General features: G+C 40.7%; 1 protein-coding gene across 1 annotated transcript; it reads left to right on the top strand.

Moving 5' to 3' along the window:
- The first annotated feature begins 238 nt into the window (after nucleotides 1-238).
- On the top strand, nucleotides 239-19,146 carry inpp4aa (inositol polyphosphate-4-phosphatase type I Aa). Its single transcript, XM_086145116.1, has 24 exons — nucleotides 239-346; nucleotides 4,309-4,562; nucleotides 4,662-4,706; nucleotides 5,233-5,351; nucleotides 5,433-5,549; nucleotides 5,653-5,732; nucleotides 5,839-5,956; nucleotides 6,405-6,495; nucleotides 6,592-6,739; nucleotides 7,712-7,842; nucleotides 10,177-10,281; nucleotides 10,369-10,477; nucleotides 10,576-10,593; nucleotides 10,689-10,875; nucleotides 11,639-11,920; nucleotides 11,999-12,146; nucleotides 12,547-12,579; nucleotides 14,648-14,820; nucleotides 14,941-15,064; nucleotides 15,410-15,677; nucleotides 16,060-16,157; nucleotides 16,254-16,366; nucleotides 17,210-17,364; nucleotides 17,517-19,146. Exons 2-24 carry the CDS (start codon nucleotides 4,433-4,435, stop codon nucleotides 17,647-17,649), a joined length of 2,925 nt encoding a protein of 974 aa, XP_086001242.1. The 5' UTR covers nucleotides 239-346; nucleotides 4,309-4,432; the 3' UTR covers nucleotides 17,650-19,146.
- The last annotated feature ends 74 nt before the right edge of the window (nucleotides 19,147-19,220 follow it).

The following is a 19,220-nucleotide window of genomic DNA, read 5'->3' as shown; positions in this document are numbered from 1 at the left end:
TATCATCTTTTTTTATACATTAGAATCCATATCTCTCCCTACGAACCATGGCCAATTTGGCAACTGTATTTTTTTTTTTCTTTTTTTCATTATTTTTTTTATTTTTTTATTTTATTTTTTTTTATTTATTTTTTATTATTATTGTATTTCCGTTTCCCTGCGGTCGGGCGCCATCTCCGCAGACCGGTGAACAGCGCCCTCTCGTGGCGGGACGGGGCGCAGCGCCCAGCCCATCCATTTCGCCTGGATGTGTCAGAGGGAGCAGGGCGAGTCTTGACTGCAGAAATCGTCGAGGACGCGACCAGGATGCGCATCCGTATGAAACACCTTTGTGCTTTCCTGGATGGTACGTCTGATTTACTTCTGCTTTTGTCTTTAGAATGATATTATGTTGCGGTTTTGTCGAAGGTGTCGGAGTGATGGATGTGGCCGGAGGAGAGGACCGACAGAGACATGTTTATTATATCGGTGTTAAATGTCGATGAGCTGTTTATGTTTGTGTTCCTGCCTTTTTTTTCCGCTGAGGGAGTAAACACCCTGCAGCAGCGTCATGACGCAAACACTGTCCGAGAGTCAGCGGAGAGAAACACTGAACGATGTGATGTAATAATAATAACAATAATGTTATGACTCTGTGTTGCCATTTATAGACATCGCATGGATGTTTACATCCAGCCTAGCAGTGAGAAGGATAACATGGGTAACATGTTTCCTCGCAGGGTTTTGAAAGCCCATCGGCGAGTTCATGGTGGATTAGGATGAATTGTATTTTAAATTGTACACACAGTACAGTTAATACCGGATGTGTAGACGAAGGAGCTGCACGCACGTCATGATGGGCCTCCAGATGCTCCCCTCAGTGCGTGAAGGGTTAGATTTGATCTGTTGAGTCACTGTTTTCCATCCGTTCAAAATACAACTAGATTATGATGACTTCAGCTCGCTATTCTTTTTGTCATTTGTGTGAGTGTATTTCAGAGAAATACTGCCTGGCACACCACTTGACAGCATCCTAACTGCACACTTGTGTATAGAGAAGATCTGAGGGTTCTTCCATTATCACAAGTTTGACCCACTGTTAACATGATATCACTTTTCGTGTGATGTTGCTACATCTTCGTACATGTGTACATGTGTGTTTGTGTGAGAGAGTTCCCCTCCCTACTTTGCATCTCCTTCTCCCCCTCAGTCAGATCAGGAGGCAATGAACGGATGATCACATAATTGGAAGGCAGTCTCAAGGGAGCCACAGATATAAAGCAGAGCAATGGGTGTGAATGGTTGAGAGCACGGGGTTGGGGCGTGGGGGCGCGTGGGGTGGGGTCACAGGGGCTTAAGCAAAAGGGGAAAAGACAAAGCCTGATAACAGTAATGAGGCAGATCAACAAAGAGGACTGGAAGACTCAAGGTTTTTCTGTGGGATTTGAGGGCAGGACAAGAGGGGTTAAGGAAATGAACAGAAAAGACTCTGCAGTGCAGCGGTGCCGACAGAACCTGGCGGGTGGGGCCGAGGGGGTCCAGCTGTGAGCAGCCAGCTTGGAGAACTGGGTCACTTTTGTCCCTGGAGGAACACAAGAAGTCCCCGAAGCCTCTTTGCTTGGATGCAACGCATTGCTTGTTCATTGTTTCCCTGCATCTTCTTTTTTACATCTACTTCACCATGAACCTGGAAGATACTGACCCATTCACCATTCCTGGGGTCAGAGGTCGTGCACCGACTGTGGAGCATCTCGCTGTCATCGCTGCTGCCTGCTCCACTGTGTTGTTGATTTGTCAGTCAACAGTTAATTTGGTCTTCAATTATTATCCGAATCCAAAACTCTTGAGGGTGAATGTTTGCATAGTTATGAGTATTAAGGCGTTCACCACATCTGCTGTCTTTGCTCTTTCAGAAGCCATAGAAAACCAAGCTTTAACATTTATAACAACAAAAACATGATTAAATAACTCTGAAAATGCAATTATGAATGCACTTCTTTAACTCCAGCCACTTATTGAAACAACACTTCTTTTTTATATGTCATGTTCATGACCATCTTTAAGATAATCCCAGTCTTGAAACTCTTTTACTATGTTTTAATAATTAATTTGGTTGTAAATATAGTAAAAATGCATAATCATCAAGAAAAACTTGAACTCAAAGAAATCACAAAGAAAATTCAATATTGTCTGCAGGTCATTATTGCTTGTAATTTTGGATTATGCTTCATTCAGTTATTGCTGATTTCTTTTAGGGCTACAAAAGCCACACCTTTCAAAGCAGGATGGCAGACATTTCAATATGCAACTATCAAACAAAAATCAATAAGTTGCAATTTACAATTACAGAAAAAAGAATACAGGATAAACTGACCAATTAGAAATAAAAACAGCCAGAGCTCTTATTTGAGAAGCTTGAGTCGGAGAGCATTTTGCACACGCATGCACATGTGCACTTTTGTTGGTTTGCATGTTTGTGCATGTTTGACATGTGGGGATAAAGCTTTCACCGGCTCACAGGGTGTGACATCACTAGTGATTCACAAGTAAAAATAGACCACCACTGGTGAGATATTTACACATGAATACACTCTGGCACGTGTGCTAGAGCACACAAACCCAAACACACATCTTTTGATTTGTATCAGACAAAAAAACAAACTGGATATTAGATGAATAGAGCTTGAAGAGAAGGAAGTACATTGTCGTTGATTATTCTGAGTACATTCTAGTGTGTCATTGTGACATAAAGGAAAATGTCTTTTTGTGAAACTCACAGAACTACACGTTAACAAAATCTGATCGGGTACAACCTACATGAATATTTGTCTCTTAGAACTTAAATTCATTTTAGTCATCAAATCCCCTTCAATTTTTCCTCTTCAACATTCTCATTTCAGTGTATTTTTGTACATTGTGCATTACACAATTCAATACAACAGGTATTGTATTGCATATTGCATGTGATATCAAATTAAATCCAATGTGATTCTGCGCAGCTGTCTTTGTGAAGGAGGCTCTTTGTGAACCTTAACCTTACCTTTACCTGGACCTCAGAGATGAACCAGTAAAATGCCATTGTGAGAAAATTATACACGGACACACACGGACACAATTTTCTCCTCTATTTTTGCCCCTGTCCTTTTCTCTTCGTTATGTGTTACATTCTCACTCAATCTTTGCTGTAACTTAATAACTTTATTAGACTTTGTAATAAATTGAGCTGTTTTTTCTCAGACTGAACAACAATTTGAAGTAAATCGCTCAGGTTGGAAAAAACTTATCACATGAATACATAAAGGATAGGTTAAGCAATTTTTGCCGTAACAAATGAAAATATTAATTCTTTAAAGAAAACCTTGCAAGAAACAGAGAAGCTGTAAAGAGTAGAATTTAAGGAAAGCCTGAGGGAAGGAAAGGAAGGAAAACAGGCTGAGCAAATCAATTAATGAATGATTGCCTGAAATCTTTCAGCAGAACCAAATCTCCTGAGTTACAGCTCTGTTATCTCAAATTTACATGAAAATACTGCATCAGTTCCGTAAAAAGAACAGTAAGGGCTTTTGCTTCGTCTTCACAAATGAGCTGTGGATGATGAAGATGATGTTTCCTTGAAATCGATATAATCTGTACAATCACTGTATGGATCGTTTGTTCCCTCTAACACGGTCATATTTAGTTTTAGAAAAGTAAATCACAGGTGGATGTCTGAGAATCCTTTAAGGTGATTTACTAGAGAAAGAGCAAAGACCCCTTTTAACTTCAAATATCAAATTCTTTTCTTCTGGTGTCATTTTCTGTTGTGTTTTGATGGAATATAACTGAAGAGCAAACTACATTATTGACTATGTGAGTGTGTGTGCTTGCCATTTCAGTCTGAAACCAAAGCGTGATGAAGAAAATCAAACACAAATTCACACTCATTTGCAGGAGATCGGGAGCTGGCAGAAGCTGGTTTAGTCATTCACTGCTTACTTCTCAGATCTTGCAGCTGTGAGAGAAGTCACACGTTCAAGAAAAAACTTTCCCACTGCGTACATTAGCACTGTAACAGAAATGGCGCCACATTCGCACATATTCTTTTCATGACTGAGCACCGCAGCCAACCCTGTCATTCATCTGCGCCCTTGTGAAAACACACTGGAATAGAATGTCAGCCACATGTGGCGTAGCCTCCTTTATGCAACCAATTACTTACGACTATCATTTTATTTTCTTGTTTCCGCTTAGCTGCCATCTGCATTAAATCACAACATCATTATTAGAGTTGAGAACCCCTGTAATGTTTCCATGGTTACGATTATCCGTCTTCTCCCCTCTTTGTCTCAGGTTAACAGATGACACGTGCGTGAGAGCTGATATCAAGGGAACACATTCATATCTCAGAGAACAGAGAAGTTTTTGGTCTTGCTGACACTGCTCACGTCTTCGGCCTTGGCCTGTTTCCTCAACGATGCATCCTCAAGCCCGACATGAATCGTCCATGTCCGGGAAGGAGCGCAGTCCGCGCCACAGGCCCTGGTCAGTCTACCGGGCCAACACATTTGATCTCTCGGCAGAGATGATGGGGCTGGCACTATCAGGTAACTAAGAAACTGCCACCATGGTAACGTGATCACTGCACTGGTGATGAAAATACAGGATGTGTAGCAAGACTCATGGCTTTCTCTTTTTCCTTACAGGCAACAATCAGGATCCAGATGAGCCCGTGTTAGAATTTAGTCTCGGTGAGTTTCACCATGAACAACACATTTAATTAGATTTAGTGTCATATAGAGCGCCAAAGTGGCACAGTGATTAGTAGATTTGATTGCACCAGACGTGTTAATGACAAAGTGAAGGATTGTATGTCTCTATAGTTGGCACTGTGATTTACTGGGCGTCCCGTCCAGGGTGAACCCTGCATCTCGCCCAAAAAAACAGCTGGGATAGGCGCCAGCAACCCTGAAACCCTGATTGTGGGATAGGCGGTATAGATAATGAATGTATGAATAGCGTCTTATAACTGTACTAATAGTTTTTATTTGTCCCTTTGAAATAGAGGATGGCATTTCAGATCTTAAAGTGTGCGACTCTTTTGAAGTATATGTGTTGAAAATTGCAGCAGATTAATACTTGAAAAGGGGCTTTTGGAAAAAAATGGCCTTTAATTTTTGTCCTATTCAGCCAATATTTCTAACTATTAAAAGTGCTGTGTCATGTCTCACGGATTAGTGAGCATTCTGGAATTTGTGTGTGTTTTCATGCTTACAGCCTGCAGTGAACTTGTGCCCCCAGCTATGGAGAGAAAGCCAACCAGCTTTGTGGCTGTGAGCTGCACAACTCCACCCCAAGCTTTCTGGACCAAACATGCACAAACTGAAATCATTGACGTATGCTGTCACCCTTTCCTTCTCCCTGATGATTAAAAACTCCAGACATAGTCCAATTCTGTACTATGTCTCTGTATCCAGGCAACCAACAACCCCATCTTTCTGAGCAGCATAGCCTTCTTCCAAGACTCTATGATCACTCAGCAGACTCAGGTCAAGCTTTCTGTCTACGATGTGAAGGATCGTTCCCAGGGCACGGTCAGTCACCTCTCAAGAATATGATCGATTATACCGTCCTTAAACATCAATACATTTTTTTACTTATGCAGGCTAAATCCGTTAAATTTGTCGTGTGTCCCAGATGTACATGCTTGGTTCAGCCATGTTCGCTGTGAAGGAGCTGCTGCAGGACAAACACCACAGGCTGCACCTTGCTCTGAGGTAATAGGCTTCTCGACCGGTGACACACATGCAGCGGGAATATTGAATGGTGATTTTTAACCAGTGTGTGTCCTTGTGTGTGTGTGTCTGCGTGTGCGGATGCCAGGTCGGCGGAGAATGTGAATGTAGGTAACATCACTGTCATCGCCTGGCAGATAGAAGAGAAGCGTGAGCAGAGAGCTCCTGTTGCGAGATTGCAGAGGGGAGATACTATTAATGGAAGGGTGAGCGTGACAGAGTTTTAATTATAATTTTATGACAAAGTCCAAATGAAGCTGGAAAGTCGTCCTTCTCAGAATGACCAGAAACAGGGGCTGCGGAACACACCCCAATTAAATCCCAAGGGAACAATGAAAGTGGTTAAAATACAGGAGCTTTCCCTGCATTTTTTTAAGAATTTAATTAAAGACTTCATTTGTTGATTGAAAAGAGATATCGTCTATTCTTTTTTGACATTTTTTTGAGCTATCTAACATTTAGTTTTTTCTTTCTGTGAAAGAAAACAGTACTCTTCTCAAGTAATAGCCAATATTCCCTTCAAGTGTAATATACTATATCTAGCAGTTTACCTCAGTGGTCCTGTTGTGTTCAGCTCACTGTGTCTGCACACATTTGCAGGTCACATTATTGTTCGTCCGAAGTGTGTGATGCCTTTTTGTGCCTGTATATCAGATGGTCCTTCCTGTGGATGAAAGTCTAACGGAATCAATGGGCATCAAATCCAAATCCTCTTCCTTGTGTAAAGATCCACTTCTGAAGGCTGGTGAGTGTGTTAATGAGTGTATTCCTGAGCTGAGGTGCACTTCCTGCAATTTTGTGGTAACTTCCAAGTGTGACAGTATGTCTCTTTCCGCCTAAGTATTCGGGGGCGTCATGTCACAGACGTACCGTTTCCCCACCACCGATGGCAACCACCTGCGGGTGCTGGAGCAGATGGCAGAAAGCGTGCTGTCCTTGCATATTCCTCGCCAGTTTGTCAAACTGTTGCTGGAAGAAGACGCTGTCAGGTAACATCTGAGATCTGTTCTCTTCCACATTAAAAAGAGTGTCAGCTGTAAAGTTGTGATGCCAAATGAGACATTTACAAAACTAACATTATTCCACTTTTTCTCGTAGACCGAGGTGCAACCCTGTTTCATCTATGGCTTGAAATGATTTCCTTAGGAAATTTTATTTGCACAAACAACAGCAACGGGTTGACCTTTCAGCTTTAAAGATGGATAACTTTTGTCTTTTGAGATGAGATGAGATGAGATGAGATGAGAACAACTTTATTAATCCCGAAGGAAATTGTTGTGCCAGAGTTTCAAGTAAAAAAAAAACATAACAGTAATAGATAATAGTAGAAAGGAGGAAGAATAAGAAATATACTGAAATATGAATTGTCTTAACTGTTAGCAGTAACTACAAAGATTGAAGATTCCCTACGGCTGAGGGAAGAGGAATTAAAAAGTTTTTTTCTGTAACTTTTTCTGGGAAAGTCATATTTAAGATCTGCAGATTTTCTCATTCTCTAATATTCTCATTAAACGTCAGCAAAATACGGAGATATGACGGTGACCAGCTGCAGTAGGCTAAACTCAACACTACATAAAAAGTTTAGCGGTCCCTAATGATGAATTCCCTACTGGAAAGCATTGATACTGTATTTATATCAAAGTACATTGTTATTCATCCCATAGTTGTTGAGATACTTTACTAAAGAACATTATAAGTGAGCACCCAACAGAGATATGTTTTATATTACGAATCCTCAAGTGGCCTAAAGTAAACCTCATAGGTGACGTGGTTAAGTGTTTAAAAGCACTTTTACTGCTTTCAAAGCAGTCTTATGTTATCCACATGAATGGGGCTTCGCCTCTGGAATAATCGGAGGGACTTAATTGAGTATTTTACTAGGATTACATGCTGCATTAACCTCAAGCTGCAAGATCATCAGCTTGGTGTCTCAGCTATTAAAAGAATCATATTGTGCACAGGGTGTGTGAGCTGGAGGAGCTTGGCGAGCTGTCTCCATGTTGGGAGAACCTCAGGAGGCGGATCATCACTCAGTATCAAACCATCATCCTTACATACCAGGAGACTATAAGTGACCTGCATGAGTACAAAGGTGAGAACCACAGTTTAAATGAGGTGAACCATCAATTCAAACCCACCGACAACAAGGAGTCCGTTTTTTTTTCTTAGTTGTCCAAAATACCAAAACAAGAATGATGGCCCAACAGTCTGTCCTCTTCTTCTTCTTTCGGCTTTTGCCCTCAGGGGCACCAATGCAAATCAACCTTTTCCATCTAACCCTATTCTCTGCATCCTCCACTCTCACACCAACTAACTTCATATCCTCTCTCACTACATCCAGAAATCTTCTCTTTGGTCTTACTCGAGACCTCCTGCCTGGGAGCTCCGATTCTAGCATCCGTCTACTAATATATTCACTATCCTTCCTCTGTACATGACCTAATCATCTCAGTCTGGCTTCTCTGACCTTCTCTCCAAAACATCTAACATGTGCTGTCCCTCTCATGGACTAATTCCTGATCCTATCCATCCTCGTCACACCCAAAGAGAGCCTCAGCATCTTCATCTCAGCGACCTCCAGCTCAGCCTCCTGTCCTTTTGTCATTGTCACTGTTTCTAGTCCATTCAGCATCGCTGGTCCACCAGTTTCTTGTACACCTTTCCTTTCATTCTGGCTGATAACTTTCTATTGCATAGTACCCCTGACTCTTTTCCCCACCCATTCCAACCTGCTTGAACCCGTTTATTTTCCACACTCTCTGTTGCTCTGGACTGTTGACCCCAAGTACTTGAAAAAAAAAAAAAAAAATATATATATATATATATATATATATATATATATATATACACTGTATATATATATATACTGCATACATATATTTTTTTTCAAGTACTTATGTAGTGTTATGTTATGTAGTGTTATGTGTATATATATATATATATATATATATATATATATATATATATATTCTGTCTTGCTGCAATTAACCTTCATTCCTCTCCTTTCCAGAGGATACCTCCATCTCTCATGATTTTCCTCAATCTGTTCCCTGCTCTCACTACAGATCACAATGTCATCAGCAAATTTCATGGTCCATGGGGATTCCTGTCTAACCTCATCCGTCAGCCTCTCACTCTCTAACATCCTGTTGAATAATCTAGCCAGAAACTACCACTGACTCTCTTAGACACTTCCATACCGCCACAGGTATATCATCAGGACCAACTGCCTTTCCACTCTTCATCCTCTTCAATGGCTTCCTCACTTCACTTTTACTAATATCTGCTACTTTGTGGTCTACAATAGTTACTTCTTCTACCCTTCCCTCTCTTTCATTTTTTTCATTCATCAGCTCTTCAAAATATTCCTTCCATCTTCCCATCACTCCTTTAGCTTTCGTCAATACATTCCCTCTCTATCCTTTATCATCCGGGCCTGCTATACATCCTTTCCTTTTCTATCTCTCTGTTTTGCCAACCTGTATAAATCATTCTCTCCCACTTCCATCCTTTTTGCAAAATCTACCATAATCTGTCCCTCTGCGTTCCTATCCTAGATACCAAATCTGCCCATCACTTCTTCACCCCCTCTATTGCCTGCATCAGCATGTCCACTGAAGTCTGTACCAATTACCACTCTCTCATCTCTAGGGATATTCTGTATCACCTCATCTAATTCATTCCAGAACGTCTCCTTCTCTTCAAATTCACATCCCCCCTGAGGGGCATGGCCACTAACAACATAGAGCATCACACCCTCAATTTCCAGTTTCAAACTCATAAGTCTATCTGACATTCTTTTCACCTCCAGAACATTTCTAAAAAACTCCTCCTTCAAGATAACTCCTACTCCATTTCTCCTCCCGTCAGTACCGTGATAGTACAACTTAAAACCTGCTCCGAAGCTTGTAGCCTTGGTACCTTTTCACCTGGTCTCCTGGATATACAGAGTACATCCACCTTCCTTCTCTGCATCATGTCAAGCAATTCTACCTTTTCCTGCCATCGTCCCAATATTCAAAGTCCCTTCTCTCAGTCCCAGACCCTTGCCTTTCCTCTTCTCTCTCTGCTTCCGAACATGCCCTCTTCCTCTCCTTCATCGACCCACAGTAGCCTAATTTCCTGTATCCTGAAGGTCAACGGTACCAATGGCAGTCGTTGTTAACCCGTTGTTGTTGTTGTTATATTTATAACCCTAGCTGCAATTTTCTGAGCCCTGTAAACCTGTTTTGCACTGTATAAATGTTGCATGGGCTTTCCAAGGAGCTCCTGGTCTTTTCATCGAATTTTACAATGTTTACATAACATTCAGCCTTTATGTATAAATATCCCTATGAATGTCTGTATGTTAAATAATAATAGTACAAATAAAGTACTGCTGTTGCTTTATGTACAGTAGATGATTTATTTCTCCCCCTCCTGCCAGGTCCCTCTTTTAAATCCAGTACACTCAAAGCAGAGAGGAAGTTAGAGTTTATTCCAACTAATCTACACATTCAGAGGATGAGAGTTCAAGGAGAGACAGGCTATGGTGGGTTAATTGATTATATATTCTCTACATGTCCTGGATTTTGAATCATTCAGGTTATTCAATATCTTTTTTTTTCCTCCCTTTTAGACCACACCTATGATGTTGTGACTATTGGCGCCCCTGCTGCTCACCATCAAGGCTTAAAAGGCTGCGGCCTTCGAAAACTGGTCCAAAAGCTAGAGGAAGCCAGAAAAGAGTGAGTGGAATAACATTTCTATGATCTGGTGTCACAGTTATCAAGGTTGCGTTAGATGTTATTCACTTTGTGATTTTTTTTTTCACTTTCTCCATCAGCACATATGAGGAAGAGAGGTGAGTGTGCGACATTGCCAATTTTGTGTCAAAGTTTGCCACATTTGCGCTGCTATTTAATTCCTATTATCTTTGTTTTCCACACATAAACAAAGCTCTACTGGCATCGGCCTAAAAGGGATGGCATATCAACCTCAGGATGTGGTAAAAGCAAAAGAACTGATTGGTCAGATAAATACTCTGAAGACGCAAGTGTGTTACTACACAGAGCGCCTGTCCCGTGCTGCCAAGGATCGCTCACCTAATGCTCTGGAGAGAACACTGACCATCCTCACTGAGAAGGTAAGAGAAGGGCTTTTCTAAGCCAACACTCTCTTGTAGCTCATTATCTGTGAAAGATCTATTGGTGTTTGGCGTGGTCTGCAAGTTGTGCTGAGATTATGGCTTCACTTTGAAAAAATGAAACATCACGTCATCAGCGAGTCTCAGCAGTCAGCACAAAGGGAAATTGCAACGTGTTTCCAAGCCTCTGAATCACATCCTGAAATGTTACATAAGCTTTTAGATGAACAGCTAGATTGACAATTTATTTTCAATATTGTCAGTGTTGCTTTTACTTTGATGCAGAAAAAAACTTAAAATTTTCAAATACAGAACTGTCTCAGAAATTTCTGTAATGCAATTAAAAGAACAAAAAATACTTTTTCACGATATTCTAATATTTTGAGATAGAATTTTTTAGTTTTCTTAAGATATAAGCCATAATCGGCAATATTGAAATAATAAAAGGCTTGCAATATTTCAGTTGATTTGTAATGAATCCAGAATGTATGACATTTTTGGTTTTTCAAGTCCTTTATATATGCAAATGTAAAAGCCAAGGTTAGCATGTTAACTGAACACCTTGAAAAATGTGTTGGACTATGGATCCAAACTGAACCATTATGTATCTAATTCAGTTCGATAGGAACAGCCTTTTAATTCAAACCTGTGTAAAATTAAAATGACAATAACCATGAGCAGAATAGAAAGCTACAAGTGACTGTTTATAGACTTTAAAGAACATTTACAGCTGAGTGATTGTTAAATTCCTCTCTTCCTCCAGACACGTCAGCTGGTCACCGTTTGTGACTCAAAGCTGCTGTCCTCGGCCATCCTCGCCCTGGCAGCTGCCCGTCCGGAGGTCACCCGCCAAGGCACCCCGTCCCCCTCCTCCACCTCCCTTTCTCCCTCCTCTCACTCTCCATCCCGCTCGCCATCCCACCACCCGACTTCACCCTCGCGTTTAGCCACTTCCCCTTCCCGCCACACAGCTCCTCCGGAGGGCGGCGAAGCCATTAAAAACAAGCGTGCCTCCCTGCAGGCAGATTTGCATGAGGAGGAGTGGGTAAGAGACAGAGCCCGCGCCGTTTTGTTTATGAATTGTGATGAAAAAGCTTCATTAATGATTAATGTTTTTGCGCAGGAGAAGATTTGGCTGAATGTGGATAAGAGCCTGGAGTGTGTCATTCAGAGGGTGGACAGGTTGCTGCAGCGAGACAAAATCCAAAGTGACAGCAGCTCTGAGGATGTTTTCCTCCTCGCTAACGAAGAGCCAAAAAGCACCAAGAAAGGTAAATAGATAAGACCGACACACTCATTGCAAATCCACTCTTCATTGTCATCCTTAAATTTAAAAATAGCTTAGCTTTACGTTGTGTCTCATTCTCCTCATAATCTGCTTTGGAAGTTATGATAAAAATACATGAAAGTTGTTTTTTTTTTCCTTCAAATGAACAAACAAACAAACAAACAGACAGACAGACAGACAGATAGACAGATAGACAGATAGATAGATAGATAGATAGATAGATAGATAGATAGATAGATAGATAGATAGATAGATAGATAGATAGATAGATAGATAGATAGATAGATAGATAGATAGATAGATAAATAATCACTGATCGCTCTGCGTGTGCTAGTGTGTGTGTGTGTATATAAATTGTGTTAATTACTTTCTCTCCCTGGCAGGAAGCAGCCCAGAGGTTGAAAAGACATCACCAGGTAAGATTTAAAGCAAAGAAATATTCAAACAAGTCAGCGTTCACTTCAATTTTCGGTAACAACTAAAAAACTAGCTAAATATAAAAGCAAAGACTCCTCATCACAGTCCTGTAGTGGGGAGCTGCTTCTGCTTAATGCCGTCATTAATTAAAACAAATACAATATCGTTCGGCTTTTCAAATGTGAACGTAGTAACATAGTTTTAGTACCATATTACATTATATAATATTTCAATATGCATCAGGATATGAAGTTTTGAAATTGTCCTGTATTCATTACATTGAGGAGGCCTGTACTCCATCCGTACAGGCCAGCAGCTGAGAAGCCCCTCGGTAGGCCAAGCCATTTGGGAATGAAGGAGTTGGTTTTTGCCTCCTGCAGTTGCTCCTTCTCTTGCAAAGTACTCTTGCAATTCTTCAATGGAGATTCCAAGGTTACACTTGTCCTCTTCTCAAGGAGCCCACAATGGATTCCTGAAGAAACTTGAGCTTTCCTTCTCCCTTCTATTCCCCTGTCTTCGGATATGTTCTGCCCACCGGATATTAGCGAGACATCCCGGAGCATCTCATCCCGGAGCATTTTCAGGCCCTCCTTTCTCCAACGCTGGCGGAGATGACATCTGCTTTCCACCGGCTCATCGATCTCGTTCTCCCTTCTGCCCTTTGATCTTGCTGCAGTTTCTCTGATGCTCACCTCACCTTACCAGGTGAGGTGAGCAGATGTTCATCTAGCTTTCTCCACTCCTCAGCCTCGTTGGCCTTTGGTCCCCTGATCTTGTTCCTTCAGAGTGGCTTCTTCAGCTTCCTGGCACACCTCTGGTCTTGAACACTTGGGGGTGCTACTGGGTTCACTTCTTTGGGTTCATCAGCATCCTTTTCTTCCTCCACCCTCTTTCCTCCTGCTCTTCTTCTGCAACCTTATGCCTGTTGGCGCTGTGGTTGTCAACCCGGCCTTGGATCCCATTTGTCTGACCTGCCCTTTACGGGGCAGTGCAAGGCTGCATCAGTCTACCACTACCGCACATGGTTTCCCATGTTGTTGTTACACTTTTTAGATGGACCTTTGGTTGTTCTCTTTTTTTCTTCTTGGTTGTAAGCTTCCTCTTAGAGAACTAGAGCGTACGGTTACCAGCCCGCCCCTTCCGGTGCAGTCTATTCTGCTGTCATCCAATCTTCCCTGGACTCCGACTGCTCTATTTACAGTAGCCATCGTCTCCTAAAATGTGTTATTCATTACAGTGAGGTGATCTTTTCTGCGGGGCTTTAGGCCTGTTGCAACTCAAGCAGTGGCTGTGGTGTTCACGCCTAAACATGACCGCATAACTATGCAAGGTTTTTCAGCCTCATATGTCAAAACGTATGAGGGCACAGTAGCTGTGCTGTTGGGTGATTTTATTGAACCTGGGATTGGTTGATTTTTACTGATAGAAAAAGAAAAATATTGGTCTGTTCATTGATAATTACATCTAAGAAAGAAAGGTTTCCTGCCTATTAGAAACATAAAAATAAATACATTTGCACACAGTTCAAATATATGTTTTGTTTTTTATGAGTGGGAAATGTATTATTAATTATTACAGTATTGAAAATTATTATATTATGCATTGTATTGGTCAAGTGTTTACAAATTTCAACTCATTATTTGCATTTGCACTTTGGACAACACACAGCTGCGTACAATTGTATGCACTATATGTAAATGAGGAGCAAAATTGAAAACAACCATTTTTTTTTGGAAAATAAAACTGTCAAACTGTGACATGAGAATTATAGCGAATGGCACAGTGGTTTGCTCATCCGCCTCACAGCAAGAAGGTCCTTGGTTTGAACCAGACAGCGGCATTTCTGATTGGAGCATCCATGTGCTCTATATGTGGCCCTGTGCCCATTCAGGGTGAGCCGCCCCTCACACAATGCCAGCTGGAATAGACTCCAGCATCCTGAGTACAGGATGGCAGTATGGATAACGAATTTATTATGGCACCAACTTCTAAATTGTCTTAGAAATTGTCTATTCGATCGTAATTTTTGTGCTTGTACTGAAGAAATCCCTTCACCCGTGTGTACAGGTGAGTGGAGTGAAGCTCTGTACCCTCTTCTCACCACGCTGACGGACTGCGTGTCTCTGATGAGCGATAAAGCAAAGAAGGCCATGGTGTTTCTGCTGATGCAGGACAGTGCACCCACCATTGCCATGAGCCTTACCATGCAGTATCGTCGGGATGTCGTCTTCTGTCAGACAGTCAGTCACTCTTTCTACTATTTTGGCCATTGATTTAATAACCACGCAGTTACATGTCACTGTGCAGCATCTGGGTTCAAATCCCAGCTGTACTGATAAAGGGGGATGTGTTTCTTACAGATGACTGCACTGATCTGTGGATTTATTCTGAAACTGAGAAACTGTCTCTGCGACTCAGGCTTCCTCAGGCAGCTGCACACCATTGGCTTACTGGTGCAGTATGAAAGCCTGCTCAGCACATATGGTAATGTGTGTTTGCACTTGTACAGAAACTGATCGGCACACAAAAGAAAACTGTTTCTTTGGTTAAGCAATAAAAAACAAATGAATTCCTATGGCTATTGACTATAGAAATCAATGTTATAGTCGCCATGTTATCATATATAGAGGAAGTATATATCACTATAGTGATATATTTTTCAATGTTACTCTCACAATATTGACTTTTGGAAATTCACAGATATAATACATGCATACATCATCCAAGTGTCTCTTTAACATACTGAAGAGTAGTTTAATTCTTCAGTTAAGGCTGATTTCTTGCTGATTTGCCATACCATTCTTATTTGATAAAACTTGTTTGTTAAAGGAGAGGAGTTGGCCATGCTGGAGGATATGAATGTTGGAGTGATGGACCTGAGAAATGTTACCTTTAAAATTACCCAAGCGACTTCAGGATTCAGCCCGGACATGCTGCCAGTGATCACTGGGAACAGAAACGGGTTTAATGTAAGGGTGCCGTTGCCAGGGGCAATATTTGACACGTTGCCCAGGGAGATTCAGAACGGGATGCTGCTGCGCGTGCAGCCAGTCATGTTCAATGTTGGGATCAACGAACAGCAAACACTGGCTGAGAAGTAAGTGAGGAAACCAATGGATTTGAACGTTTGAGGGCGATTAAGCCAGTAAAAACTAATACAGCTACTCTAGAAAAGTAAACAACTGCCTAACATGGCTTATATGATTCATATCCAGGGACTTTTACACGTTCAAAAGAGAACAAAAGGCATTGTACCGAACCAATTTTTGCACAGCATTATTCAGAGAAATTCGGGCTTGTCATTACAAGAAAAATTCATGTCACTTTTCAGTTATACGATAATAAAAATATGGAAAACTTTAAAATATGTTGTGAAATTGATGTTAAAGATTTTTACATCTGTAATAATAAAGCAAAAAGTAGTCTGCTCAGACAGTAATATTTTATGTTTCTCAAATGATGTGGATATATTTGTGCAGGTTTGGAGATACGTCATTGCAAGAAGTGATTAACATGGAGAGCATGGCTCGCCTCAGCTTGTACTTTGACCAATTTAAAGAGGTCTTGCCAGAAGACTGTGAGTCCGAATACTATACATACATTTTCAGAAGGAAATATCTGTTATTTTGAATCCTCACATTTCATTCTCTTCCTCTCGCTGTTACCTCCTAAGGCTTGCCTCGCTCCCGCAGCACCAGCAGTCTCCCCGATCTGCTCAAACTGCTGAGCCAGAATGTGAATGCCAAAAAAAGCAAAAATGTGGAGATTTTGTGGCAGGCAGCGGAGGTAAAATGGCTTCTCATTCGTTTAATATAGCCTACCAAGAATATCAGCCTTTTAATCACTGACTGGTTAAAAGATGTGTGGTTTCAGGCTTACTCCAATTTATATTTTTGGCAAAAAATGACAGATAGATTGACATTTTGGCAATGAAAGGCAAGATAATTACCTTCTTAAAATGGCAGATGAATTCATGAATGGTTTCCCTGAAGCCGCCAGAGGTGGTGTGTATTTAGGATTGTGTCCAGAATAAATTCCCCTGGGAGTTATTTTAAATAATTTAACATTCCCTCCCTCTTCTATAAGAAGATCAGGCACCGTTTTTTTTTCTATTCCAATTTCGCTACTTTCAAAACACACCCCTTTATTGACTGGAAAAGCTTCCTTCCAAACAATGTAAGTGAAGGGATACCAGTTTTCAAATGTGATTTAAACAGCTGAAAATATGAAATAGCTCCATATTGCTTTGCTGCTCCAATCCAAATCTCTGAAAGACCTAATTTGTGAAACAGTGTGTGTTTTTGAAGAACAAGAAGATATTTATTGCAGTGTTTTAGCTCTGAGGCACGTGCTCACTGGCATGCAATCTGCCTGAACAGCTGAGTTCTGACTGTAAGTATTGTGAGTTCTCAGACTTTGCCTTTGTGAACAACTTGGTGTAAAATAAGTCTTCCAGAGTAAATGTCACATATCAAGGAGTGATATATGCCAAACACAAAAAACACACTTGCCCTTCTGGTGTTACTAGAGCAAGTGGCCAATGACTGATTTTTCATTTTGGGCTAATCTATTTATTCAGTCGCTCAGTTTTTGCTCATTCTCTTTTTCCATTTTCTCTGGTCACTCCAGGCATGCCGCCGGTTGAATGGAGTCCGTTTCACCAGCTGTAAGAGTGCCAAGGATCGCACAGCAATGTCCCTAACCCTGGAACAGTGTCAGATCCTGCAGCAGGAGCATGCTCTTGCTCCACAGATCTTCTACCAGGCTTTGGATTGTATGCGCAGGTTCGTTGATAATGATTTAAAACGTAAAACATTCCATTTTATGACTGCAAATCATTGCAGAAAAATGCAAACATTCCCAAAAGATTAAAAAAACAAAAACAAAAAAACAACGGCAAGATGCCTGCTTTATGTGTCTTCCATCTTTTCCACAGTGAAGGATGCAGGAGAGAGAACACGATGAAGAATGTGGGATGTCGCAAATACGCCTTTAACTCCCTCCAGCTAAAAGCCTTCCCTAAACAGTATCGCCCTCCAGAGGGGACTTATGGGAAAGTTGAAACTTAACTGGACTCCTTTATATGGAGATAAGAGACTGAAGGAGATAATGATGATAGCACCACACACATAACAACAAAAACCCATCTGGAACAATTGTTATGCTTACTCACTGTTGAGAAGATAGATTCACATCCAGCACGACCGTAGATCATTTCGTAGCAGCAGTCTCCCCCTCCTTTCAGTCGTACAGAGTTTCACACTCTTCTCCACCGCTTACGTCGTGGCCCATGTGGAGGCGACCATGTTGGCCTCGGCAATTGTTTGACCTCGTTAGTTCGCCAGGGTTTCTTTATTTATATTGATGATCAATAGAGAAGAGCAAATAATCATTTCACTAATCCGAGTTAAATCATCTTATACAACATAGTTATTGGCTGAACTGAAACTCTGAGCATTTTGTCACTATACATCATCATACAACCTGTAAATAGTTACAAATGTGCCACGTGTTGATCCAGCACTAAAAGTTAAAAAAAAATTGAAGTATTTTTCACTAGAAGGATGAACTTATATTTTGGTTCGGCTCATGAGCTCTGCAGACAAAGAAATACCCTCAGAATTCAAGGAAACATTATTTGTGTGGGATGTTCTCATTTTCCACCTAAAACACACACACATGCACATACACACGCAACATCTAATCTTATTTGTTGACTGACTCATTACTGCAAGGTGTGGCCGATGAAAAGGTTTTAGAGCAGATGTTTGAATTCTTAAAATATCATTGTCATTACGCTTGAACTACAGTGCAGGGCAGCAGCTGTTATGGTCAAAGCACTTATTTGTATTGTTCTTTTTGCATTTTGTCTGTTTCTTTAATACTGTGTCCCATGACAGTTCATCCACGTATATAAGCTGAAACTTGAACATCACACAAGGCACAGATGTGACTGTTTGGCTGGTGCGAAACACGAAGCATTTACTGTTAACCAGGTCACAAACTGTGGTGCATTACATACATTTTTAACACATCTACAGATTTGCAAGACAACACATGCAGGTTAAATCAATTTTTCAAAAGCTAGTATTGGTCAGTTGAAAAATTGCAGAAGTTTGTGATTTAAATTGGCCAAGGTTTCAATATTTTAGCCTGCATGAGAATAAATAATACCAATGTGTAAAGTAATAATTCTATACTGTTGCAATGAAAATCCATAAGCACTCAATTCATGCCTTTAGACTGATTTCAAAATACATGATGCTTAATTACACATATCATCAGCAACACTTCTGTTAGTTTACAGCTCTTGGCTCCAGGTTATGTTCTGTACAAAATTTGCAGACGCAGTAGATTTTATCATGTAAATGTTATGTTGCTTATATGTATTTATGTTTATACGGCTGATTTAGAAAAAGGCTGTCATAGCTTAATCTATTGTTATTGAGCAAGTTATTAGTAGATGTACATACACACATATTGAACACAACACGTTGGGAGATGGCTGCTTCCCCACAAAGGGACAAACTGAAACTGGATGATTAATAAAGCTTCTCAATGCAAAACTTGTGTATCACTTATTGAATATATCATTTATAAACAGTTTGTAATGACAAAAAACTTTCACTTGTATGATATT

The sequence above is a fragment of the Fistularia commersonii genome, chromosome 4 (assembly GCF_037954325.1).
Source record: "Fistularia commersonii isolate RoL2024-O1a breed Wild chromosome 4, RoL_Fcom_v1.0, whole genome shotgun sequence".
Classification (NCBI taxonomy): domain Eukaryota; kingdom Metazoa; phylum Chordata; class Actinopteri; order Syngnathiformes; family Fistulariidae; genus Fistularia; species Fistularia commersonii.
This window is presented reverse-complemented; position numbering and strand designations above follow the sequence as displayed.